At 43.5% G+C, this 26813-nt stretch overlaps 1 protein-coding gene across 1 annotated transcript; it reads left to right on the top strand.

The window, feature by feature from the left end:
- Positions 1–1206: 1206 nt before the first annotated feature.
- On the top strand, positions 1207–24971 carry LOC126542776 (uncharacterized). The gene is made up of 3 exons (XM_050189834.3): positions 1207–1465; positions 17349–20982; positions 22012–24971. Exons 2-3 carry the CDS (start codon positions 17362–17364, stop codon positions 23140–23142), a joined length of 4752 nt encoding a protein of 1583 aa, XP_050045791.3. The 5' UTR covers positions 1207–1465; positions 17349–17361; the 3' UTR covers positions 23143–24971.
- The last annotated feature ends 1842 nt before the right edge of the window (positions 24972–26813 follow it).

The raw sequence follows: 26813 nt of genomic DNA on the forward strand, positions 1-26813 counted from the left end.
GCCACGCGCCTACATAGTTGGGATAGCTTGCAGGGGGTTGAGAACACGAGGACAGGAGTGAACTGAGGTAAACCCATGGGTTTACCCCAGTCCACGACGTGGTCCTGTCTAACCGCCACGTTCTTCAGGTTGTGTGCCATTTTGCGCACATGGGGCATGACTTCTAGGAGGCCTCTGTTTAGGGGGGTCGCCTAGCTGCTCCTGCATGCTCACGCGCCTTGTGCCGCGGCTTCCACGACAGTGATTCACCCATTGCCTGAAGAAGGGCTGAAGGAAAACCTGCCATCAGCATTTCAACTTATTTACTTGGGTCTGAAAACTTTCAGCTGTCTTGTGCTGGCATGACTTCAAAAGGGGTACCTCAAACAGGTGATAGCTACGCCTCTCTTAATTAGTTTCGAGTGTGAAGAGGAGAACGGTAACGGTCTTCTTAGAACGCGGCATATAGGCCCACACATGATCAAGCATCTCGAAGGAATTTGTAAGTATATGAACTGAATACTGTGATTGGCTGGCGCAGTAACTCAACCCCGCAGCCCGCGAGAGTCGATCGTTGTCGGCATAGGGTTTCTCAATGTTGTCGATGCAGTGGGTGGGCAAATATATCCATCCACCATGGTTGTACTAGAATTATTAAATGATTCAGGCTTCGTCCAAAGGCCACAGGAATAAAAAAGGAATGAAGAATAAAAAGCTACAGGAAAATATGGTTCATATCAATCACAAAATGTTAATTATTGCGCTGATATATCTGTTCTGCCGTTCTGTGTAAACTTTAGAAACATGCTTTTTCTAAGTTTCAAAGCTATAATACAAGAATGTAATTCATATGAGAAACCTTCTCACTTTTTTTGTGGGATAGGTAAACTCGCAGAAACGTCAAAACAATGGCCGGCGTTTGGTTTTAACATGGGTTTTAACCTCCTTGGGTTTACCCATGGGTTTACCCTCGTTCACTCCTTGAGTTCTTTTGGAGAAACTATGCGCACGTCAGTGCTCGAGAGACTGTGTGCATAATTGCTCAGAGGCACCGAAATCACGTACCACGGACTCTCGATCAAATGTACCTTGTGCGTTTTGATCAACCTGTACGCCTGTACTACCAGCACCGGTATCACTGTGGCATAGAATAAAGAACCAACTGTGGTAGTTCAAGCACAGAACACCTATGTTCAAGCCTCAGCAGTAGATCAGCATTATGGAGCATGATCAGCGGTGTCATCGCTCCGTCTGGCAACATGGTCAGACATTGGTCAGACAACCGCCAACCAATCAGAACCAACAACGAGAACCTGACGTATGTACGCCAGCGCGCCAGCCTTTTCTAAAATGGCGCTACTATCACTGTTTTGACAGTATCTCGAACAAAAGTTTTTTGCGCGCCAGTACACTAGCGTGTCGGTTCTGCTGTGCTGTCCATGTGTTTAGTACCAACGTTGTTGGCATAGTGTGCTCGCATCAAGTGGCAAGTCTATTAAGCTCTATCCTTTTATCTGAGCCTGCTGCGCGGCGTTTGTATTACTTGCTCGAACGTTTCTTAAAAGAAAAAAAAAAAGGAGAAAAAAAACATTCGGAGGTTTTACTTGAACAAGTCCAGGATATAATTATGTGGCACGCCGTAGTGGGGGGATCGGGATGAATTTTGACCATCTGAGGTTAATCTAACGTGCACCCAATGCACGGTGCACGGGCGTTTTTGTATTTCGCCATCATCGAAATGCGGCCGCCACAGTCGGGATCCGATCCCGCGCCACTCAAATGTTTAATCTCATTTCTCTGTTCATAGTTTTTACCACGCATTGTAACATTTTAACTGAGGAGAGTGCTGTTTTTGTGATTGATAGCAATAGCCTTAATGTTATCTCCACCCGCGCGGTATTTCATTTTATAGTAGTTTTCGTTTGCCAATGTCGTTCTGGACGTTCCTGGTACATGATTACGCTGGCCGTGGTGTTTTAGCACGTGTCATGGCCACGTGACAGCCATTATTGGTGTGATTGTGCTAGCAATAATCGGCTTCTTTTGTTGTTGTTCTTACTATGGAAAACATTGCGGGGAAACAACACCATTTATTTACGCACATATTCAAGAGGGCAAACACAAATTGACAAAATAAAAAGGATTAAATTAGTTTAATTATCCCTCTTATTGAGTTAAAAGCTTTGAAAGTTCAATCAGATTATTAAGGTATTATTAAGCTTATATTGCTGCGTGCACAAGCGACTGCATTTGATCAGCTTGTCGTGGAAGAAATGCTGATTTGGGTTACTGGATAGACATTGCAAACATGGAGAAACAGCGCAAGGGTTGTACGAATGAAATTGACATACGAAATAAGGAGGAGAGCCCTAAAGCTGACTTGAGATTTGTGCAGCTGCTTGCACTGAGCTTGCAGGAATGCAGTTGAATGTTGTAGATGAACCTGGTGGTCAAAATTAATGCAGTTACCGCTATTATGGCGTGCCTCACAATTGCATCGTGGTTTTGGCAATTTTAATTTGACGCTGGGGTCAGGGGGGAATTAATGGCTGCGAGTAAACATGTAACCAGTTGCTGGTACATGCTGGATAGGTGTCTAAGCTGACAAAACACCTGTATTGAGCCTGACATGCAGGAGGAGGAGAACACTGTGAGGGTGTGTGAAGGTAACATCACGTTAAGCCGGTTTGTACTGATTGCTTTGTGAATTGTTTCATGAGTTCTCAACCCGACAGCTAGTGGAACAGCATGAAACTTACTCAAATCAGAATCACCGAGAAGAAAGGGAACCGAGGGGTCCAATTTTTATTAATCATATCACAAGAAGCCAACAAACAAAGACACCAAGGACAACATAGGGGAAATTACTTGTACCTACTAATTGAATTAAAGAAAAATAAATAATGGAAGTGAAAGTGGATGAAAAAACAACTGGCTGCAGGTGGGATACGAACACATGTCTTCGCATTACATGTGCAATGCTCTTACCAGTTGAGCTACCACAGTGCCGTTTTCCCATCCACTTTCTGGGTTATTTTAGGGCATTAAGTAGTAAAGAACAGGTTACAGAGGCTCCTTCGGCGTTTGTCCTGTGTGCATTCTTTCTGTGTCCTGTCCTAAAAATGCGCTGTTATAACCATATTCCATCAAGTCAGCAACCAACTACTCCATTTAAGTCTGTTAATCGCTGTCCTTCTATAACTAGTGATCAAGTTAGAAATGCCTTACAAGACATGAAACGAGGAAAAGCGGCAGGAGAAGTTGGAATAACAGTCAATTTAATCGAAGATGGAGGAGACATTATGCTTGAAAAGCTTGTGGCCCTTTGTACGAAATGGCTCATAACTTCAAGAGTCCCAGAAAACTGGAAGAATGCTAACATTATGCTAATCCACAAAAGGCAGACGTCAAAGAATTGAAAAATTATAGGCCCATTAGCACACTTCCAGTATTGTATAAAATATTCACCAAGATAATTTCCAATAGAATAAGGGCAACACGTCAGTCAACCAAAAGAGCAGGCTGGCTTCAGGAAGGGATACTATACAATGGAGCACATCCATGTAATCAGTTGGGTAATCAAGAACAATGCCGAGTACAATTAAGCTCTCTATGTAGTTTTCATAGATTATGAAAAGGCATTTGATTCAGTAGAGATATCAGCAGTCATAGAGGCATTACGTAATCCAGGAGTACAGGAGACATACGTGAATATCTTGGAAAATATCTCCAAATATTCCACAGCTACTGTGATTCTCCACAAGAAAAATAGAAAGTTACCTCTAAAGAAAGGGTTCAGGCAAGGAGACAATCTCTCCAATGTTATTCACTGCAGGTTCGGTAGAAGTATTCAAGCTATTAAACTAGCAAGGCTTAGAAGTGAGGGCCAACCGCAAATATCTCGGCAACCTTCGGTTAATTTGCAGATGACATTGTCCTGTTCAGCAACACTGGGGATGAGTTACAGCAAATGATTGAGGACCTAAACAGAGAGAGTGCAAGAGTGGGGTTGAAGATTAATATGCAGAAAACAAAGGTAATGATCAATAGCCTGGCAAAGGAACAAAAGTTTAGGATTGCCAGTCAGCCTCTAGAGTCTGTGTAGAAATATGTTTACCTAGGTCATTTACTCACAGGGAATCTTGATCATGAGAAGGAAATTTACAGAAAATTAAAAATGGGATGGAGTGCATATGGCAGACATTGTCAGATGCTGACTGGAAGCTTACGATTATCATTAAAAGGAAGGTGTACAATCAGTGCATTTTACCGGTGCGAACATAAGGTGCAGAAACTTGGAGACTGACAAAGAAGCTCAAGAACAACTTAAAGACCGCGCAAGGAGCGATGGAATGAAGAATGTTAGGCATAACATTAAGAGACAGGAAGAGAGCAGTGTGGATCAGAGAGCAAACTAGGATAGCTGATATTCTAATTGACATCAAGAGAAAGAAATGGAGCTGGGCAGGTTATGTAATGTGTAGGTTAGATAAACGGGGGATAATTAGTGTTACAGCATGGGTGCCAAGAGAAGGGAAGCGCAGTCGAGGAGGGCAGAAGACTAGGTGGGGTGATGAAATTAAGAAATTCGCAGGTGCTAGTTGGAATCACTTGGTGCAGGACAGGGGTAATTGGAGTTCACAGGGAGAGGCCTTCGTCCTGCAGTGGACATAAAATAGGCCAGTGATGATGATATGTTTTACTACTACAACTAACCCTTAGAGTGTTAGCCAGTGCCACCGCTCGCAAACCTTGGTGGCGGATGTGGAACATCCTTTCTTCAACAGGCGTCATGAGTACATGATCTTTTTGGGTGCCAGCTACTGGTCAATAAACCCAGACATGCCACCTGAAGGCATTAATGTTGCAGGGTTCGAGACCCTCATAATATAATGAACGAGAAGAAAGGGAACCAAGGGGCCCGATTTTTATTAATCGTATCATAAGAAGCCAACAAACAATGAGACTAAGGACAACATAGGGGAAATTACTTGTACTTAATAACTGAATTAAAGAAATGATAAATTATTGCAAATGAAAGTGGATGAAAAAACGACTGGCCACAGGTGGGATACAAACCCACGTCATCGCATTATGCGTGCAGTGCTCTGTGCGTTGTTTTTCCATCCGCTTTCATTTGCAGTAATTTATCATTTCTTTAATTTAGTTATTAAGTACAAGTAATTTCCTCTATGTTGTCCTTAGTCTCATTGTTTGTTGGCTTCTTATGATACGATTAATAAAAATGGGGACCCTCAGTTCCTTCTCGTTCATATATGTATACAGGCACACACACACAGCGTGATCATTTTAAAGTTTTTTGAGGGAATTTTCAGAAATCACCTGTGGCAGATAGCATAATTCTAGTCCTTGAGGTGTGTTATTCGAAGAGGGGGATATTATTAATATGAGAAATTGAAACACATATCCAGGTAATTAACTAGAATGCACTAATTAACTTCCTAATTAGGCACAATATGGCATATATTGCAGTTTTCACATTGTAGCCAGTAAGTTTGCAAGATGCATCCACTTGAATTTAATCTACAGGGGGGGTATTCAGTAGGAGTCCACCTAGGGGACTGACCATTTTGGCCGCTGCTGATTGGATGCAGCTGTACGAGTGAGGAGGAGCCGAGAAGCCCCAGCCAATCAGCAGTGGCCGAAATGGACGGTCCACTAGCTGGACTTCCAGAGAATACCTCCCCAGGATGACACCAGTTTCGAGATCATCATCATCCTTAGTCTTTATTTATGTCCACTGCAGGCCGAAGGCTTCTTCCAGCGATCTCCAATTACCCCTGCCTGGGGCTTGCTGATTCCAACTTGCAGCTGCAAATTTCCTAATTTCATCACCCCACCTAATTTTCTGCCATCCTCGACTGCACTTCCCTTCCCTTGGCACCCATCCTTTAATACTAATGGTCCACCGGCTATGTACCCCACGGGTGCCGACTACGGGGGGCTCTGGGGCACAAGCCCCCTCGGGAGTTTTCTGGTGGGGGTGGGCACAAGCCCCCCCGCTATCTAAAGTGTCATTGCCATTGTTTTGTCACCCGCCACATCTGAGGTTTCTTTTGAGTTACCTCGACCTTTTCACTTAAAATTTTATTGTAGCTGATAGCTTACTGCTTCATTGTTGGCATGGATGTGCACAGCTTTTAATTCATACTTTCGCATTATTTCTGCAAATCCTGACAATAGGAGGACAGGCGCATTAGAAGCATCAGCATCAGCGGCAGCTGCCTCATCTATATCTTTTTCCACTGTAAACACCATACACATATACTATATGTTTAATTATATGCACAGGATAACGCTTATTATATTTTTGAAAGAGAAGGAGGTAGCCAATTAACAATTATATCTAAAGGTATGGATAGCCTATCTCTAGAGAATGAATATGTTGCTGTATGTTCACCTCACTTCAAATTGCTTTGCATGCTTTTTTGACCCTGAAAAAAGCCTGTAGGCTTCAGTGACGCCTTCAGCAGAGTCTTTTGTCAACGGCGTGTGAAATGCATGTGAATGATATGTGTCTTTGTATTGCTTTTCTTTTCAGTAAGCAATGCTAACGACTCATGAAAAAAAAAATACTTTTAATAATTTACAACATTTATTAGGGATGGAAATGTCACTTGCTGCAGAGGTCATAAATATATACAGAGTATCCCAATTAACTATCATGCACCAAGATTTAAAAAAAGCAGTGCATTACTCGAAGAAAATGCAGTGTATATTTTCCCAGTACAGCGGAGCAGCTGCCAGTAATTATTTCGTTACTGAGATTTATTAGGTAACTGTAGATATCTAACTCAGAACGTACCATCCTAATTGTCGCAGTGTCAATGAGGCATTTGTAGGCTCAACCAAGAGGCATCTAACTGCAGTGTTTTATAGTGACGTACAAATTTCATGCTAATTTTCCCGAGTGATAAATAAACCTTGCGAAGCATTAAAAATACCACGTGACTGCGCTCCTACCCGCATTATAAAGCAGCGCCCTCGAACAGGCTCCCTCCGAGTTAGCCGAAACGAAATAAAGGAAATAAAGAAAAATATTGTGATCGATCTAGTTCCTTATCTGCCGCACCTCGGCTGAAGTAACACGTCACGTTTGGTGTTAGTTGGAAACAAACTGTGATAGCTGTTGTTTTAGCGTAGATAAAGTGCACGGATGTTATTTTTCTTTCTTTCTTCTTGCCACAGAACCTATCACCACAAAAGCGAATTGACAATGTCAGTGAAAAGGTTTAAAGGTGGTTTTTGTTTCATCCCAGTCGCCATGTCCCTCTAATGAGCAGAAGGTAAACATGAGCGTTGCCTTGGGAACTGCAAATGGCAACAAGAGGAAGGTCGCAAATATATATCAGTTATGGAAGTGTGATGGTGCACCAAACGCATCAACTATCATCAGAAATTATGAAAACCTGAGACAAACTGGCAGCTTCAAGAAATAGTGGCAAAGGACTCCATCTTTGATTCCTAGCCTACGCACGCATGTTCTAGCATTTATGGCCGCACACCTTCATGCTATCGTGTGGGACCCAGCTAAGTTTGTATAATACACACTATTAAATGTGACTCCAATCCACACTGGGTAAAGCGCAATCGGCATCAGTACCAGTGGTCATTCCGTGTGCGGTGCAGAATTTACGCCGGTGCTGTAATTAGTCCCATCTTCGATCACACACTGACTCGACAGCATTACTTTCACGAAATCCTTCAAGGAGTGGTAGATGAATTTCTCAGCAAAGTCACGCTGTCACATCTTCCACTTCTGTGGTATCAGAAAGGTGGGGCACCAGCACACAGCAGCAGCTGAGCACGAAACTGGCTGGATGTGACTTTTCATGCGCAACAAATTGGAAGGCACGGGCCTGTAAATTGGCCGGCTAGGTCACCTGGCTTCTCTCCACTCTATTTCTTTGGGGTTACATGAAAGATCATTCTTACATTATTGAGATGGACGTCTGATAAGCTGAAGGCAAGGATAACGAATCTCTGCCATAGAATTCCAGTGTTGGTCATCAAGAAAGCCACTGAAGATGTGATAAAGTGGACTCAGTACTGTGTAGCTTCAGAAGGAGACCTACTCAAAACGTCCTCTAGGCAGCAACTGGTTAACAATCCGGCTGGTAAAGAAACGATGACCAAAGTGCGCCTTGGCTAACATCTACAGTCCACCCAGACGCCAAAAAGCCGACTTCTCACCATTACTGAACCACGTATCCACCCTACTCGGTGCGACATGATAGGCTATTTCTCCTCGGAGACTTCAGCGCCTGGCATTCAGAGTGGGGATACAAGAGAGACACGGCGAAGGACTCCAACCTTCTCAGGACGACACATACATTCTAACTCTTGCTGATCACGCTGCCAGGCGTCCCCACCAGGGTAGGCAACGGCGTGAATTGTGATACTACACCTGACCTAACTTTTGCAGTGACGACAGAGGAGTTGCTTGGAGCAGCCTGGACGAGATGCTAGGCAGTGACCATATTATATATGTAACCTGTGACACGGCAAAAGAACGGCGATCCCTCGTTACGACCAAACTCACTGATTGAAAAAATTACAGAGAAACAGCGGACAGCCCATTCAACACCAACCTATACAGGAGAATGGAGCACTTTTCCTGAAGAAATATACAATGCCACCACCAAAGATCAGACCATGCCGGAAACATTAGCAGTGGACGACCACCTGGCACACCTTTGGGAGGCCTGCAGAAGTCTATCAAAGCGCTGGAAGCGACAAAGACGCAACTGTAAACTCTGACGCCGGATATACCAACAGGCAGAAGAAGCCAACACCTACGCCAGAGCTAGAGCTCGATAGCAACAACTGGCGATGTGTTTGCTACTCCCTACAAGACACCCTGAGCACCAAGAAAACCTGGGCTATCCTCCGTTGCATGCTGGACCCATCCATGAGGAAACTCGTTGGAGAATACCCAGGAACGGAAGGTGAGCTCCTCCAACTACTAAAGGACACTTATACCAGAGAAGCACAGACACGAATCGCCTAGCTCCAGAAACTATCGCAGCCAAGGTAACGAAGATGTGGACGCCCCTATCAACTTCGCAGAGCTCTACGCCGCCACTCAAACATTTAAGAACACAGCACCTGGTCCCAATCGAATTACCAATGCGATACTGAAAAACCTGAGTGACTCGGCCATCCAACAGCTAACCGATTTCTTTAATGACATGGTATGGAAACCTCACGGCCAACTACCCTTGGAATGGAAAGCGGCAAACATTATTAGAATACCAAACCTGGGGAAACCACGCGAACTAGGCCAACTACGACTCATCTTGCTCACCTGCTGTCTGGGCAAGCTTTTCGAATGAGTCGTCCTCACCAGACTCGAGAGACACATAGAGTGAAACGACTTGTTTTCGGCTACAATGTTTGGCTTCAGGAGAGGGGCATCGGTCCAAGACCCCTTCCTACTGCTGAAAGACAGTCCTGAATGCCCCATCAGGAAGTCCAGACGGGGTCTTGCTCACACTTGACATTCAAAAAACATTTGACACCATCTCGCACTCCACGATTCTTGAGGGGCTCAAGGACGTAAGATGGGGTGATAGAATATATTGCTACGTGCAAGACTTCTTGAACAACAGCACTGCCCATATTGGGATAGGTACGACATGCTCACTCCCATATGACCTGCCACGATGAGGCACAGCTCAAGGCTCTATACTGTCACCGCTCCTATTCAACATTGGCCTACGCAAACTGGAACTACAACTGGAGGAGCACCAAGATCTCAGATGTGATATATATGCGGATGACATCACACTATGGGCCACTCGAGGCTTGTACGGCGACTGGCAAGGCATTCTCCAAAGAACCATTGACACGGTACATACCTTCACAAAACAAGCAGGCATGAAATGTGCCCCAGCCAAGTCGACATACCTACACATTAGATCCAAGAATACACAAGTGAAAAGGGGCCCTGTAACGTAAAACTATTCCAATATGTTTTTATTCCAATCCCCTGGTGTCAGATTTGCGTAACCGCCGACACAAGCATCTGGCAGTGACTCACAGGGTTGTCTGAATGGACCAATCAAACGCTCTCCTCGTTTATAAAGGGTCACTTTTGTTTGCTTTAAAAACGAATAACATTGCCTACAGTGAGCGGCTTCTCTTAAATTGGCTGACAAGATGCGAGGAGCACGCTTAAGTTGAGAGGGATTTGATGGGGCTGAGCCAGTGCCCTGAAAATCGATAACCGGATAAAGAGCATGGTGCCGGCATCTGTGATTGGTCCGCTTTCCTTTACTTGGCTTGAGATGGCTGGTCTGAAGTTGCGGCGGCATGCAGCGGAAGATTAAGAATGCCACTAAAACAGAACCTCAGCAAAGAAGAGTTGGTAGGGCGAGGTCATAAATGTGCCAAAAGTGCTCAAAAATGTTACATGGCCACGCAAAAAGTTTTATTGTGCAAAAGTCAAGCTCTCCGGCCACTGCGATTAGTCAGTGCCTGAGCGATCGGCAGCAGCCATCTTTTATTCATTTTGGAACGGAGCAGCCTGCAGTTGTTCAGAAGAAAATTCAGTTTTGTTCGGCATATTAATGCATCTTCAACACGTACACCTGACTTTGATGCGGTGAGTTTTCGCGGTTTTGTGACGTCGCGTGACGGGCAGGTGAAATAGGTGCAGCTTGAAAATTTTTTACCAATAGCCGAGGGCTAATGGCGAAAAGGCGTCGAACCAGAAATAACTATTTTTCTTTTGTACAGTCCAATCATGCATAATTGGTGTGTACGCGTCATATCAGATGGGGAGCTATCGCGGTTTTCGTGACGTCGCGTGACAGACAGGTGAAGTGGGGGTGGTTCAAAAAAGTTTTTAACCAATCGTGGAGGGCTTATTGCAGAATTGGAATAGAAAATTTTCTTATAGCTTTATATTATAGCGCCCCAGAGCACCGACCCTACAACTCTTTCTGGACGGGGAACTCATAAATAGGACAGCAAACCGGCGGGTTCTCGGGATGCACATATAAGAGACGGGCAGTGTCTCCATCGCGCTCTCCAAACTCGAACGCACGGTAAGCAGTATCACCGGACTTGTTAACAGAATCGCGCACGGCAAAGAGGGAATGACGGAGGTGGACACCTTGCGATTTGTGCAAACGTTCGTCATTAGCTGTGCCACTTACGCGCTGTCCTTTCAAGCCACATGCTGCAGCGAGACTGACCAGGTGGACAGATTGATTCGAATCACCTGTAAGGCGGTGCTTGGCCTTCCGGCAAGCACTAGCATGAAGCCCCTCCGGGAGCTACGGCTGACTAACACATATGAAGAGCTCGCCGCTGCCGCGTTAAGGCACTCTCGCTGGACGCCTTAACACTTCAACAAATATCAACCAACTTGCCCAACAGGAAGTTATGATGATATTAAGGGCACTGTAGGAAACTACTTAGTAAAATAACATCAGTTTTTATCTCTACCATCTCTGTGTTGGGCTGAAGGCATATAGGCGGTGTGTGACAGTTTGTGTTGTGAGGTGGGCTTTGCACAGCAGCAAAGGAGCACAGGATTACTTGGCTTGCCAAGCCTATCACGGCAAGTCTATTTGCTCGTTCTTGTTGGAATACAAGATTTGTATCGTCAGGGTTAGGAAACTGGTTGTCATAATTACTGTGATAGTTTATCAGTGGTTGGGTGCTATAGGTACTTGATTTGATGGTGAGGGCAGGAATAGAAGTACTGTGCCAATTGTGCCATCTTGCGCGATACCTTGAGCTGCGCCAACCTGTGCCAAAACACAAATTTCAATTTAACTCTCTAAATTTTGCAGGATGTGTGCTTTCAGTGGTACCCATACAGCCTTGTGTTGGCTAGCATTTAGCCCTAGTAGCCAGGCTAAAATCATCATTTGTTGTCCGAGATATTGGTCGCTGTTTTACGTTGGTTTTATACAGCAGCCCTAATAATTGAGCTGGTGCGAAATATTGGCTGACGATGTGGATTGGAAAGCTAGTGAACATCTTATTCCCTTTATTAGTATTGTAAATATCAGAGTTCTCTTGTTCTTGTTCTCGCTAAGTTTTGTGGAATACTGGCAAACATGCAATGACCAAGGAGGTAACTCTGCGCCCCATAGATTGCGTCAATCTCAACCCAAACCTTGTCCAATATGAGCACTTCGAATGAGTGGCCACACTCTTTTCTCAACGTGTCAGCAGCTTTGGCGTGCATCTTCGGTCTTATCAAACCCTTCTGATATCCCTGGCACGGTGACGTGTTATCACACTGATTTTTCCTTTAAATTTCTTGTTTTTTGTGTGTCGGAAAAAAGGACCACACAAAGATATCAGTTGCTTTAAAGGCTGTTATTGGTCATTTCTTAATGTCCTTCCCAACCTTTGCATTGATACCTTATCTAATAACTAAATTTAATAATGTTAGCTAATTAATCTTAAATATTAGTTGCCTGTGCTCAGTGGAAAAAAAAAAAGCTCTTGCATTAACAAAAGCCTATCAGCAAACAATGGGTGCTGTTCACGTAAAGCCCTCGGTAACCTTTTTCTTGCCTTCATTTAGTTGTCACATCCAGTATGCAAGTTAGTTTCTGTTATATGCATATGAGTGTCCTTTGTCAGGTTATGGTAATTTTTTACTTTAATGAACTTTCCTGCAACTTGCGGGCTTTTGCAGAACTGATTTGCTGAAACCTAACAGTGCTGTGCAATGTCAAATAAGGAACACCTTTTTTTGATTAGCCAGCATTTCACTCATGTTGAGCTTTTCCTAGCATGTTCCTAAATGAGTATCTTCTGCTCCATAACGACAATTCCTGCTGTAAACCTGCTCAATGTGCCCAATTTGCTGCTTCCAGAGCTGCTTCAAAGCTCTTTGCCATTTCTTTGCCCTGTGAGGATGACAATGGTGGTAGGGGAACTAAGGTGCTCAACGCTTACAGTGATTTTTACATCTGGTGACGTGCGGCAGGAAGCAGTGCTGGAGGTCCAAGGCCAACTGTATTCGCGTACAGTGCAGGTTGCTATACCAATAGGGCCTCAGAACTGAGAAGTGCTCTGAAAGTGCTCTCACAATGGCTCACACCAGCCATGGTGACACTACCTGAGGCCTGCATCAGCCACCTTGAGGGCATGCCTAGAGTAGTTCTCAGTGCTCCTATTCAGGTCAGGCAAAAAATTTTTTGAACGCAGCTCTTAGGCACCTGTTCCTGCATTGAGCGTTGGCGCAACCGAGCAAATGAGCATAGCAAAGGATGAAAGAGCGAATGCGGGGCACATCGGAGGAGGCAGGTGCAGTGGAGAAGGAGGGTATGGTGAAAGCGTGTGAAGAAAAGCGTAGTGCCGCGCGAGACGTGTTTTGCAGCAATGATTGCAAGAGATGGCACCAAATTAGCACACATCACCTGTTCACCGATGACGCCATCGATAAGGCATGCAGCGAGAGTGTCCACCAGTACCATATATATGGAAACAAAGCATTGCATTGTGTGAGTAGAGGTCTGTTGGCTGCAGCTGCTGTGAATCGTGCCCACGCGTCATTCACAGACTGCCTCTCGTGATCTCCCGATTAATGAGGCAGTCGCACCACACTTCTCTTCATTTGCAACGTGCCGCACCAGAAGAATGTCCGCACAGGCCAATATAACGCGAAGTGAAAACAAGTGTAGAGCTGCGCTCAAATTTTGTATTAAGGTGTATCATGACCGTCGGTATATTTTTTCTCTACAGTATTACTCATATTTAAGACATTGTAATGCCAACTACCTGTTTGTTTGAGAGTTAAAGGAGCACCGACAATGTTTTTGACTCTTTCTTTTTTTCATTATCCAAAGGGCTTATAGCTCTAAACCCTAGAAGAAATACTGGCAAGCCTTGAAGTGCCTGTCATAATTCAATATAAGAACTTTTCTACAGCCACTTTTCGTTTCATTTCCCAGGAGATTACCGGGTCGTGATCTCATGATGGGGATGGTGATCATGTTGGAGCAGGACATGGCAGCATTTTGACGCTCGCTCTGTCCCGCTCGGTTGCCTCCTATGCTACTACTCATGACAACTGATGTAGTAGCATAGTAGATGACCGAGCGAGCCAAAGCGAGTGTCAAAAGGTTGCAATAACCTGCTCCCACGTGACCACTTTCTGCACCATGACGTCACAACACAGTAGAAACGGAACTGAAACTGGCTGTCAGAAAGCTGTTCATCATTATCGTCATGATCATCAACCTATTTTATGTCCACTGCAGGACAAAGGTCTCCCTGTGATCTCCAATTACCCTTGTCCTGCGCCAACCGATGCCTGCGAATTTCTTAATGTCATCACCCCACCTAGTCTTCTGCCGTCCTTGACTACATTTCCTTTCTCTTGGCACCCATTCCGTAACCTTAATAATCCACCGGTTGTCTAACCTACGCATTACATGACCTGCCCAGCTCCATTTCTTGCTCTTTATGTAAATTAGAATATCGGCTATCCCTGTTTGCTCTCTGATCCACACCGTTCTTTTCCTGTCTCTTAATGTTATTATGCCTAACATTCATCATTCCATTGCTCTTTGTGCGGTCCTTGTTTTCGAGCTTCTTTGTCAGTCTCCAAGTTTCTGCCCCATATGTCAGCACCAGTAGAATGCATTGATTCTACACCTTTCTTTTTAATGATGGTAAGCTTCCAGTCAGGATCTGACAATGTCTGCCGAATGCGCCCCAACCCCATTTCTATTCTTCAGAAATTTTCTTCTCATGATCAGGGTCCCCTGTGAGTAATTCAGCTAGGTAAACATACTCCTTCACCGACTCTAGAGGCTGACTGGTGATCCTGAACGCTTGTTCCCTTGCCCGGTTATTCATCATTATCTTTGTCTTCTGCATATTAATCTTAAACCCCACTCTTATACTCTCTCTATTAAGTTCCTGAATCATTTGTTGTAACTCATCCCCAGTGCTACTGAACAGGACAATGTCATTTGGAAATCGAAGGTAGCAAAGATATTTGCCGTTGGTCCTTACTGCTAAGCCTTCCCAGTTTAATAGCTTGAATACTTCCAAGCGCACAGTGAATAGCATTGGAGAGATTGTGTCACCTTGTCTGACCCTTTTCTTTATAAGTATCTACTTTACTTGCTGAGAATTAAGATAGCTGTGGAATCTCTGTAGATACTTTCCAAGATATTTACCTAAGCGTCCTGTACTCCTTGCTTACGTAATGCCTTTATGACTGCTGGTATCTCGACTGAATCAAATGCCTTTTCGTAATCTATGAAAGCCATATAGAGAGGCTGATTATACTCTGCGGATTTCTCTGATTATACTCTGCGGATCTCGATTACGATTGATGACATAGATGTGATTAATTGTAGAGTATCCCCTCCTGAAACCTGCCTGTTCTCTTGGTTGACTAAAGTCCAGTGTTGCTCTTATTTTATTGGAGATTATCTTGGTGAATATTTTGTATAATATTGGAAGTAAGCTTATGGGCCTATAATTTTTCAATTCTTTTAACGTCTCCTTTTTGTGAATTAGTATAATGGTCGCATTCTTCCAGTTCTCTCAGACCCTTGAAGTTGATAGACAGTTTGTATAAAGGGCTGCTAGTTTTTCAAGCATTATGTCTCCACCATCTTTGATTAAATAGACTGGTAGTCCATCTTCTGCCATTTTTCCCCGTTTCAGCTGTTATATTAAATGAGTCGAAGATATTATGTCAGTAGGACTTTATAGGATAAAAAGGAAGACATGTACCAAATCTATTTAAAATAGTATTTAAAATTCGAGGACACCTAAACACCCCTTATGAGTTGTAAATTTGAAAGCATTAATGTCCAATTGGTGCTCCTTTGAGTTAAAACTCCTAGTGTGCAAGCGAGCAGGTTGATACGCTTGGTGCCTTTTGCTTTTGCCTTACTGAGGTGCAGTTAGAACTTAGGTGAGAGGTTGCATGTACAAGGAAAGCGTGGATAACACAGGCTTCCGAGAGAGAGAGCGATGGTGACACAGCGTCATGGCGATGCCCTCTACCCCCATGCAACACGTTCCCTTTTGCCTGCACTGCTCCATCAAGGCATGCTCATGCTGTGGAATCGCAGCCAATGGGAATTTACTTGCTGTTTCGCTGTTACAAACAACAGACGCTTGCTTTTTCGCTCAGTGGGCCATTTGATGCTTTTGCATCAATAAAATATCTGCTGTCCAACCCTCTTTTGTGTCAGGTTCATGAAAATATTACAAATTTTAATGTTCACAGGTTGGCAGGTATGATATTTTAGTGTGCCATGCCCTGTGGTTCTTGAGAAGATATGCCTTCAATGTAGTTCGTAAAATGGAGTGAGTTGTGGGCCCTATCTCCTTTTCTTAAACATTAATTTGAGATTCCAAATTGGCTGCCAGCGTGCTACACCTTTACCTCATCTTGGTTCAAATAATGCTTTACGGCGGCAGTAAAAGCATTCTCACTCATAGTGCTCATAGGCCAATGCGATCAGGGCTGGTTGGGGTCAAGTCAAGCATCTAGGGCCATCTTAAAGCAAGGATTGTGATTGCCCACTTTTGGTCTCATGTGATTACGCACTCTTTCTGGTAGTGTATATGGGTTGCTTCTCAAGAAAATTATGGAGGGAAGAAAGAAACATAATTCGCATGCAACTGTTGTGTTGTTTTACCCTGGAGTAGCTAAGGCAAGTGTATGAGATAACATGGGCTTTGTAAACAGAGAGAGAGAGAATTTATTTAGGAAACATAGAGATTGATCTGAGGTAATATCCTTTAACCTGCTACTTTGCTCAGAGGGGAGGGGGAGGGGAACTGAAGCTTCTAAGTGTATTGACGTCCTGCAGCCATCTCTATTTGAGATGAAACCTATTAGCTTGTTGTGTTTTGTGGTTTCTATGCAGTTTAGTCTAGCATGAAGTTATAGAAGCTCACCCAAATTTGTTTCTATATTTACATGTTGTTACCAGAACAATGTCTGTGCCATCTAAGTTGTACATGATATTAGGAATAATTTTGATAAGCTTACTAAGTCCCAGAACGCTCATGTGTACCTTTACTACAAATGTTTGCTGCAACTGTAACAATACTTTCAAGCACCGCTTGTTATATCAAGTGATTGGCTAGCTAGGCTATTGTGTTACTGTGTATGAGGATTTTTATTCAACTCTGTCATGCTTATGTTTCATGCACTAGAAAGGCACAGAAACACACAGCTGCCTTTTAAAGGAGATCCAGGCACATAAGCAAGTTAGGAGCCTTATTCCAGCATTATATTGTGCAACATAATATACAGTGGTTTCTTTGACTCAATGCACTTTCATGTTAAGCCAGTAAATAAAGCTTATAGTGTGCATTCTCTTTTTTTCCCCCTACAGCAGCACTTGCAACATGGAAGCAGCTGCAGTGACTGTAGACGAGGAGAAAGAAGTTGCCATTGCATCTAGACCTGAGAATCCTTTTCACATTAAAGCTAGAAAAGAGATTGAAGAGGAAAAGCAGAATAAAAATGGAAATTTGGACTGTAATGTTGCCATCGCATCAAGGCTTGAGAATCCTTCTCACATTAATGCTAGCAAGGAGACCAAAGAGAAAAGGCAGAATGAAAAGAACTTGAACTGTGAAGGCAAAGTTTGGCCAAAGGTAGAAGCTGATGGCAACCATGCATCAAGGCCATGCGACAATAGCATCGTCAGTTCGCCTAGTTCAGAGGCATGTTGTGGTGGTACTGCTGAAGACAGCTGTGGGATCAGAGAAAGGCCTGGGGACCTTTCTAGCATGCAAAGTAACGAAGATACAGCAAAACAGTTAAATAAAGAGGAAGTAAAAGTTGAAGATGAAGACTTTAAATGTTTAGTTCAGCCAAATGCAGAAGGAAATGGTAACTATGCTTCTACACCACGTGACAACATTGTGGATTCAACTTGCTCTGAGCTGAGTTGTCCTGTTCAAGTCAGCTATGTGACTTCGAAAGAGCCCCAGTACTATTCTGACAATAAAACTAGCCAAAAAGTACAACAGTCAGAGGAACAGAAGAATGAAAATGATGATGTTAAAGGAGAAGTTTGGTCCAAGGCAGAAGACGACAGTAGGCTTGCATGCAAGTCTTCCAACAGTAATGCTGCAGATTGTACCTGTTCTGAGCCAAGTTGCAGTGGTGGTATGAAAGGCAACTATGGGACTTTAGCAGAGCCTGAGAACGTTTCTGACAATAAAATAAAAAATACTGCAGAACAGTCGGCAAAGGAAAATAGTGCAAGTGAGGATGAGTATTGCATTTGCAAAGTTCTGCCAAAGCTGGGTAAAGATGACAGCCTTGCACCTAAGCTATGCGGCATTAGTCTTTTGGAATCAACTTGTCCTGAGACAAGCTGTAGCAGTGCCACTGATGAGACGACTGTTTGCTCAGACAATCCACATGGATCTTCCTCATTTGGACCTAGAGAAAACAAAGCAGGAAAACAAGATGAAAATGACAGTGAAGGACATGGCTCTTCCTCTATTGAATCTAGAAAAAATGAAGCCGGAAAAGAAGGGCAAAATGATAGTGAAGGACATGGTGCTTCCTCCATTGAATCTAGAAAAAATGAAGCAGGAAAAGAAGAGGAAAATGATAATGAAGGACATGGCCCTTCCTCCATTGAACCTAGCAAAAACGAAGCAGGGAAAAAAGATGAAAAGGACAGCGAAGGACATTACTCTTCCTCTAGTGAATCTAGAAAAAATGAAGCAGGAAATGAGGAATATGATAGCAAGGGACATCGCTCTTCCTCCAGTAAATCAAGAAGAAATAAAGCTGGAAAGGAGGAAAATGATAAGGAAGCACAAGGCCCTTCCTCCATTGAAACTAGCAAAAATGAAGCAGGGAAAGAAGAGGAAAAGGACAGTGAAAGATGTTACTCTTCCTCCAGTGAATCTAGAAAAAATGAAGCAGAAAACAAAGAGGAAAATGATAGTAAAGAACATCGCTCTTCATCCAATGAATCAAGAAAAAATAAAACTGGCAAAGAAGAGGAAAATGATAGTGAGGGACATGGCTCTTTCTTCATTGAACCTAGAATAAGTGAAACAGGGAAAGAAGGGCAACATCGTAGCGAAGGACATGGCTATTCTTCCATTGAGCCTAGAAAGAACGAAGCAGGAAAAGAAAAGGAAAATGATAGTGATCGACATGGCTATTCCTCCATCGAACCTAGGAAACACAAAGGAGGAAAAGAAGATAATGGTAGTGAAAGTGAACATGGGGATCGCAAAGACAAACGTCAGGCATCGGTGGAAAAATCTGCTAGCAATTCATCTGAGCTATGTGACAGCCAAACATGCTTCAAAGCATCAAGTAGTTTTGAACCATGTGGTAATGCTGTAGATGACTATGTACCTTCAAGGGAGCCTGAGAACTCTTCTTTCACTGAAACAAATAAAGAAGTAACAGAACAAGAAGAGCAAAGTGAAGATGAAGAGGACCAGGGAGGGAAATGTCATCCTAATGTGTCAAAGTTTCTTCATCGCTACATAAAAATTGGCAGGTACACACCAGCATCTACTTCGAAGGCTGGAGACTTTCGCATGAAAGAGTCCGACACCGTCCTTGAAGCTCCTTCGTTGGTGACGCCCTTACTCGTAAAAACACCAGACTCCTTTTTGACAGAAAACAATGACTGCGAGGGAAAACAAAAACAGAAAAGAGTGTTTTCTTTGGGTAAAGGGGGCAGCTCCACTGATGACTTCTTTGGAAGCACAGTTGGTGAATTCTTCATTGGTATTGGCTTGAGCAGAGCACGAGAAGTGTACAACCGAGAGCAATTAAGGCTAAAAAAACATGAGATAAAGAAAGCAGGTGGCTGTGCACAAGAGATGATCGATGACTGTCGAAGGCTGGCTGAAGTGTACCAAAAATCTAGACTTGCAAATGCTCCTTACAATGTTAAAGTTAGGTCGTGCAGGTTATGCGATTTTAAGACTGAATCAAGCCTTGTTCTAGAAGGCCACCTACTGACACCACACTTGACACCACGACGGGAGCTTCAGTGCAGCTTTTGCGACTTTACAACTCGTGATAGGCAAGCCTTTGTATTCCATGTGGAAGCTATGCACAACCGACAGGCAACTGTAGAGCCCCCACTGCTCCTTCATCAGTGCCCTTTTTGTACTTTTGAGACCAATCTGAAAACGAAGGCTGCATCCCATGTCAGTCGTTGTGAAAAACTTTTCAGTATTGCTGCCAACCAGCATCTCTCTTATGACTTTCAGCCTCCAGGAGTTACAGCTAAGCCCATTACGTTAGATGATGTCAGGAGTTATGAAAAAATATTGTTGACATTAGGCTGCGGTGCTAAAGGTCCACAGAAGGGCTTTTGTGCTACACGTAGTCAAAGTGGAGCTCCTGCGCTGTTAGCGCCTCGGGGAAGAGTGCCACTGCCACCCAAAATACCAAGGTCAGCTCCCACGCTGAGCCGTAATCATGGACAAGCACGTTCTAGGCTAGCCTTGCCGCAGCCAGATTATTTATCGAACCAAGTGTTCCAGCTTGTAGGGAAGGGTTCAGAACTTATCCCACTGCACAACAGAAGCACCAGGCAGACTCTGGCTCTTGGTCAGGCTCCTTTCAACATGCCAAATCTGCATACTCGTGCCCCAGCTCCTGTGCAAGCCCAGCAGCAGACACAACCACAAGCACCCAAGTCCTTGGAGGCCACTAGCCCAAGTGTCCCTTTTGTCGTTTGTGAGATCTGTGATGGCTACATCAAAGACTTGGGGCACCTGCGCTTGCACATGCACCGGATACACCACATGGTGATCCATCGTGCCACGCTGTCCTGTCGCCCGCCACTCAACTGTCAGAAGTGTGAGAGGCGTTTCTTCACTGACCAGGGGCTGGAACGCCATTTGCTAGGCTCTCATGGCATGATCACACCCAACATGCAGTCCTTGGCCAAACGTAGTAAGGATGCCGGCCGTTGCCCAATATGTGGTCGCATTTATGCTGCCAAGCTGGTTTCTCACATGAGTGAGGTAAGAAGTTTGCTATTTGCCACCTATGAGGATGCTTTACCTTTGTAGTTCCTTTCTATATACACTGAAAAAAAAAAAAAAACATGTTTTATTAGGTATCCGCAGAAGTATTTTTAATGACGTCTGCTCGTTTAAAGGCTAACTGCAACGAAATATTGAATTACTTAAAAAGCCTATTTTAAGATGGTGTAGACCTAAAGGAACCTCCATGCAAAACTTCCTATTTGAAATACAAGCGGAAACATGATAAACAGCTAGCAAAAATAGCCAGTTTTGGCACCAGAACTCAAATAAACATCATCACTTCTTGCCGGAAGTGATGCATGACCTACAATGTGCGACTCCTCAGCATGCCTTCAAGATAAAGTGGCGCAGTAGTATGCTGAAAAATCTTGGAAGCACCCTGCTGGGTCTTAACTCGTAGTGACAAGGACCAGGTGCTTATGTTGTCTGCTTAGGTGCTGTGTAAAATGCATAATTAAAAAAGATGTATATATACAATTACAAGCCTTGCGGCTTTGCCAAAATTGCTTCAGTGCTTTATATGCAATTTTATGCAATGGGAAATTTCGTTGTAGTTGCCCTTTAAAGGGCGTTCACATGTACTGAGTAAAGCAGGTTTTCATGTAGACCTTGAAATTTTTTACAAAAATTTGTAAGAAGTCATGCTAGTAAGATTATATTGGTGTTTAAATCTAGCTCAGTGTTTAACTTATTCTGTGCCAAAGACAAGGATTTCCTTTCATATAGTGAGTGTCACAGATCAAGTGGCAGTCATTTTATCATTTTTGTCTGAATGCATTTATTCTTTGCACCACGAAGTTGATCTTTAAATGGTATTTGTGAGTGAGCAACCATGTAACGACTGTTTCGGAAAATGCTAGGTTTGCATTGCCATTATCGCTAATCCTTCTAAAAAATATTGTAGCCCTAACCTTTTGTATTTTTGTTATAACCTGTAACAGTTGTTTGCATTGACTCAATATTGTAAACCTGCATTAAATGTATTGCATTTTGGTTTTTCTACAGGTGCATAAAATGGCATTAAAGTTGGCCACCCTGTCCTACAAATGCACAATCTGTGCTGCAGTGTTTGGCCTCTTTGAGCATTTTGAAAACCATGTACGCAAAGTACATGCTAAAACCACAAACAAGTCATCTGCAGCAGCCCCAAAGGATCTCCCTGTAAAGAGGGCATTCTCGGCTCAAGCCTCTACTCCCACAATTGCTCAGCACAATTCCTCAAAGAGACAATGCTTGGCTGCAGCCTCTAGTCCCACAACATGCCATCCCAATTCTGCGAAGCGGCTATTCTCGGCTCTAACTTCTAGTCCTGCAGCTTCTGACACCAATTCTGCAAAGCGGCCATTCTTGGCTTCAACCTCTAGTCCTGCAAGTGCAAATTCCAATTCTGCAAAACGGCCATTTTTGGCTACAGCCTCTACTTCTGCAACTGCCAATCCCAATTGTGCTAAGCACCCATTCTTGGCTGCAGCCTCTACTCCTGGAAGTGCTGATCTCAATTCTGTAAAGCGGCCATTGTTAGCTGCAGCCTCTACTTTTGTGAGTGGCGATTCAAATTCTGCAAAGCAGCAATTTTTGGGTGCACCGTCTACTTCTGCGGTGGCTAGGAAACTAGCCATTCCTGCAACTGGTGTGCCTAGCTCTGAGATGAAGCAAATTGCCTGTTTGCCTACAAAGCAGCCACTCTCGGCTCTGGCCACTGCGGCTACAGCAGTCACTAAGGCGACAAGCTTTCCAACTGTTGTATCAAATTCTAAGCTGAAAGAAAGCTCAAGCATGTTGGCAAACCCTGTCTGTAAGCCTACAGTGCCTGAAATAAAAGTGGAGGAGGCAGTTCATATGAAACCTGCCCCCTCTGTTCCACTGGAGATAGATGAGCCTGCGCTTGGTTGGTGTGTTGCTTGTAAGAAGGGTGTGGAGCACTTGGCTGAACATCTGAAGGACGAACACATGCGGCAGTGTCGTGTTCGTGTGTGCCATATTGAGAAGTGTGACCGGTGCCTGTCATCATATACTGGCCTGATAGTGGTGACCACATCAGACGTCGAGGATGAGGACAGTTCAGAGGAGGACGAGGAGGATTATGATAGTGAAAAGGACGATGATGCAGGTATGGAAACAGTGGACCTGGATTGAAGAGGCTCACTGCCCAAAGAGTAGCTCGGCAAGGCTGTGTGTTGAGGAAGGGCCTTGTCCAAGAACATAGTAGTACATCTTGCAGTTCTTGCACAGTTCTTGAACCCTCACTGTTGAAGCAGTTCCCAGACTGTTTTGTTTTTACTGTATCTCTAGGGCTTTCACAAAGTGTTGAGGCATGCACATCAAGTACTACGAACTGAATGTTCTTGCCTGCCAAGATATTCTTAAGTGTGGAAAAGATTAGAAGTTTAGTAAATATCCATACCTGATGAGTCGCATTGTTACCCAGGCTATTAAGTAAAAATGCATCCATACTTGGTCAGTCAAGTGGCAGATGAAAATTTGCAATCAAATCAAATGAGCATCATTAGCAAATGAATAATGCGTACATTACAGCATTGATAAAGGAGAAGGATAGAGGCACATCCACTTAGCGCATTAGACTAAAAGTGTTCTGGAAAGCTTTAGAACTTTACAGAGATCAGTATCAGAAGCTCTGACTTAGAAGCCTATAAAGAATCATTCGTCTGCTTATCTTGTAAGGTAACGTGGAAGAGCCAGGTTGAGTTTTTCTGTTGCACATATTGCCTTGAATCATTTGCTGATGTCCTCTTGCTGTGTTCACAAGCTTTGACTGATGTCGTCCTTTGGTAAAGTAGAAAGGATTGCTGTTGCATAAATTGTAGGCTGTCACACCTACCCTGTGTTGAACAATGTGTAGTTAGTGGCAGCAGAGCATTCATCCACTTTGCTTGCTGCTGTGCACGTTGTCCAATTTCTCTGTGATGTGCTTGTTAATACGACTCAACTTGCAATTTAGCATTTTCAATACTGTTGTTTGTGTTATTTAAAAATTCTACTGTGTTAGTATTTCGTACTTTTATCAATTATGTGGCGTAGTGGAGGAGGCTTCCAACTCTGCCTTCATAGTTTTCTTCCATCCCATCTATAGTTTGTCATGTGAACACACAGATGTGAACTATGCAACTTATCATGTTCTCACTCTGCTTAATAAAATAAGCAGCAAGCATTGCCAGAAAATGGCCGAATTTTTTCCTACTCTGCATGGTGAAAAACGAAACTATGTATATAAGGTTCCATAGAGTTACTGTTGCACCTGGCACATGTTCGTGCAGGTTCCAGTCTGCGCATAAGTTGTGTCCCTAAGTGCATTAGTGCTTTGTCGTCATAAAGAATTTGTCCAACGATACTGTCTAGCCTTTAGAGCAGAGCAACATTAATTGGTTGAGATTGATAGGATAAGGTCGACGTAACGGCTGGTGCATCTGGCATGAAGTAGCACTTTTGCACAGATGAAATTTTTCATCTGGTATTTACAAGCTGGTTTGCTTCTGAACTGTGGCCCTATTGCGCATTTTAAATTGTTTTGCTTTGTAAGTGGTCTTTGCACACTGTCGCTGTGTTAAAATTTGCATTTTATTAGGGTATAGCCACGTTCCATAAAACCAGACCGTAACGATGCTAAAGATTTCGAACGTTTTGTGAGGTTTCGCCTGCTCTTGTTCGATGCTATCTGCTTGCACGATTATGTACATGGTAATCCAGCCACATAAACATAAGCGCACTTGCCCACAGAAGTCTTGATAATTTAGAAACTATAGGCTTGTATTTTGTGATCTCATTGCCTGGTACAGGTGTACTTCATAGACCCAGAGAGAGAGAGAGAGAGTAAACTTTAATGAACACCAGCAGTTCTGTCGGCTGGGCCTGTTAAAAAAAATTTTTTTTTGCATTAAATGAATGCTAGAAAAAACACGAAGTCTAGCTCGGAACATTGCAAATAAATTATTATAGTTGCTTTTCTACACAGTCTCGGTATTGTTTCCCAGGACGATACTGTGTTGTCATGTCATGACAATGTGGTCGTGTGGGAGCGACAGTAGGACTGACACAAGTATTGCCAATTTAGGAATATTGTAGCTGAATCTAGCTACTTTTGGGCTCAACTAGCTACCAAAAATTTAATTTAGTACGAGTAGCTGTTTTAGCGCCTTTTTTTTCTCTTCAAAATCTAGCTCCTAATCTAGCTATTTTAGCGAAGGTAGCTTTAGTCTAGCGACATGTCGGAAATCTGGTGTAAGAAAATGCACACATTTAAGAGAGAAGAAGGGGAACTGAGGGGCTCGATTTTGTTAATCATGACCGCATAAAGCCAACATACGAAGCCAAGGAAAGCATCGGGCAAATTAATTGTGCTTTCAGTTGGAATGACGAAAAGGGAAATGAAAGTGGACGAAAAGATAACATGTCGTCGGTGGGAGCCAAACCCACAACCTAGCATTACGCATACGTTGCACAGTTGTGCTACGGCATTGGCTATCAATTCGTCCTCTTAACTTGGGTGTTTATTTATAAGACGTTGTTGGGTGAGTTGGTTTGTACTGCGAGGAAATAAATGTACTGCGCAAAATTCAACACAAGGATGTAGTAAGGGGCATGGACAAGTGGTAATTTTCAACTACCTTTATTCTTCGTTGCTCGTCAATATATGTTCTCAGTTGCACATGTGCGAAGCATGTAATGACGTTACAACCACAGATTCGGGTAAGCAGTGCAAAAAACGCTTCTCATTTAATAGATGCTAATGGGCTAGTTGGTGAGCCATGATATTGAAGCAGTGCACCTAAAGCTGATGCGTCCACACGTCCACACAAATAGAACATACATAGGCGCCGTATATGTCCTTATGTGTGCGTGAACATGTCAAATTTAAGTGCGCTGATTCAATATCAATATCACGTCTCACTATCCATTAAAAAAACAGATGTCACTTACGCAAGCCTTCTCTCTAAGAGGTATATAGAAAGCTTCCATCAGCTCTTGGGCAGGAGTATCTTGGCTTTTACCCAAGATCTTTACTTTTTGGAAATTGTGAACACATGTAAGCCTGGCAATGCACAGGCAAATGCGCATTCCCTTTTAATTAAAAGTTCATGTTCGCTTGCACAATCATTAAGTAGCACACGTTGTGGGGCTAGTTGGTTCATAGTTTTCAAAAGATGAAGCGCCAACAGAGACAGCATGCTAATTGAGAAAGAACAATGACAGGACAAGGCGCCTTGTCCTATCATTGTTCTTTCTTCATTAGTGTGCTGTCTCTGTTGGCACTTCATCTTTAGAAAACGATCGTTAACACAACGTCCGGTTTGCCCTACATATGACTTTCCACAAGGTAGCTTAATCTCGTAGACAATGCCAACCGCGCGCATTTCACATACCCCCGAACGTACTTAATAGATTCTGGGGGTGGGGCAAAGCCCCAGAATTAGTGTACTAAACAATGGTAGAGTGGGCCGAACAGCGCTGTCCCGCTGAAGTGCCGAGTGGAAAAATTTTTGGAAGGTGCTGCGAGCGAACTGAATCGGTTTGAAGACTCGCTTCGCAGCATATTAAACTTAAGTTTGCTGTGAGCGCTGAGACCGATTATGCAGGTAGGCTCTTATAATGGTGCTTTATTCTAACTGCAAATTTATATTGACACCTTTTTGCTACGTATACTTATTTGTGACATGGGTTATACAACATGACGTCTCCGATTTTGCTGTCGTCAAGTGCGTCCTGTGCTAGCGAGCACGCGTTCGTTGCGTGGATGCTGGCACATGCTCAGTTTTTCTCGCAGAAACTCTGTGCAGTAAATTTTTTTATGG

The sequence above is a fragment of the Dermacentor andersoni genome, chromosome 2 (genome assembly GCF_023375885.2).
Source record: "Dermacentor andersoni chromosome 2, qqDerAnde1_hic_scaffold, whole genome shotgun sequence".
Classification (NCBI taxonomy): Eukaryota; Metazoa; Arthropoda; class Arachnida; order Ixodida; family Ixodidae; genus Dermacentor; species Dermacentor andersoni.

Excerpts from the sequence above, each read along its gene's own strand:
- LOC126542776 (XM_050189834.3), top strand. The coding sequence starts at position 17,362 with ATGGAAGCAGCTGCAGTGACTGTAGACGAGGAGAAAGAAGTTGCCATT. Across the intron at positions 20,983-22,011 it reads TGGTTTCTCACATGAGTGAG|GTGCATAAAATGGCATTAAA; the intron begins GTAAGAAGTTTG and ends GTTTTTCTACAG.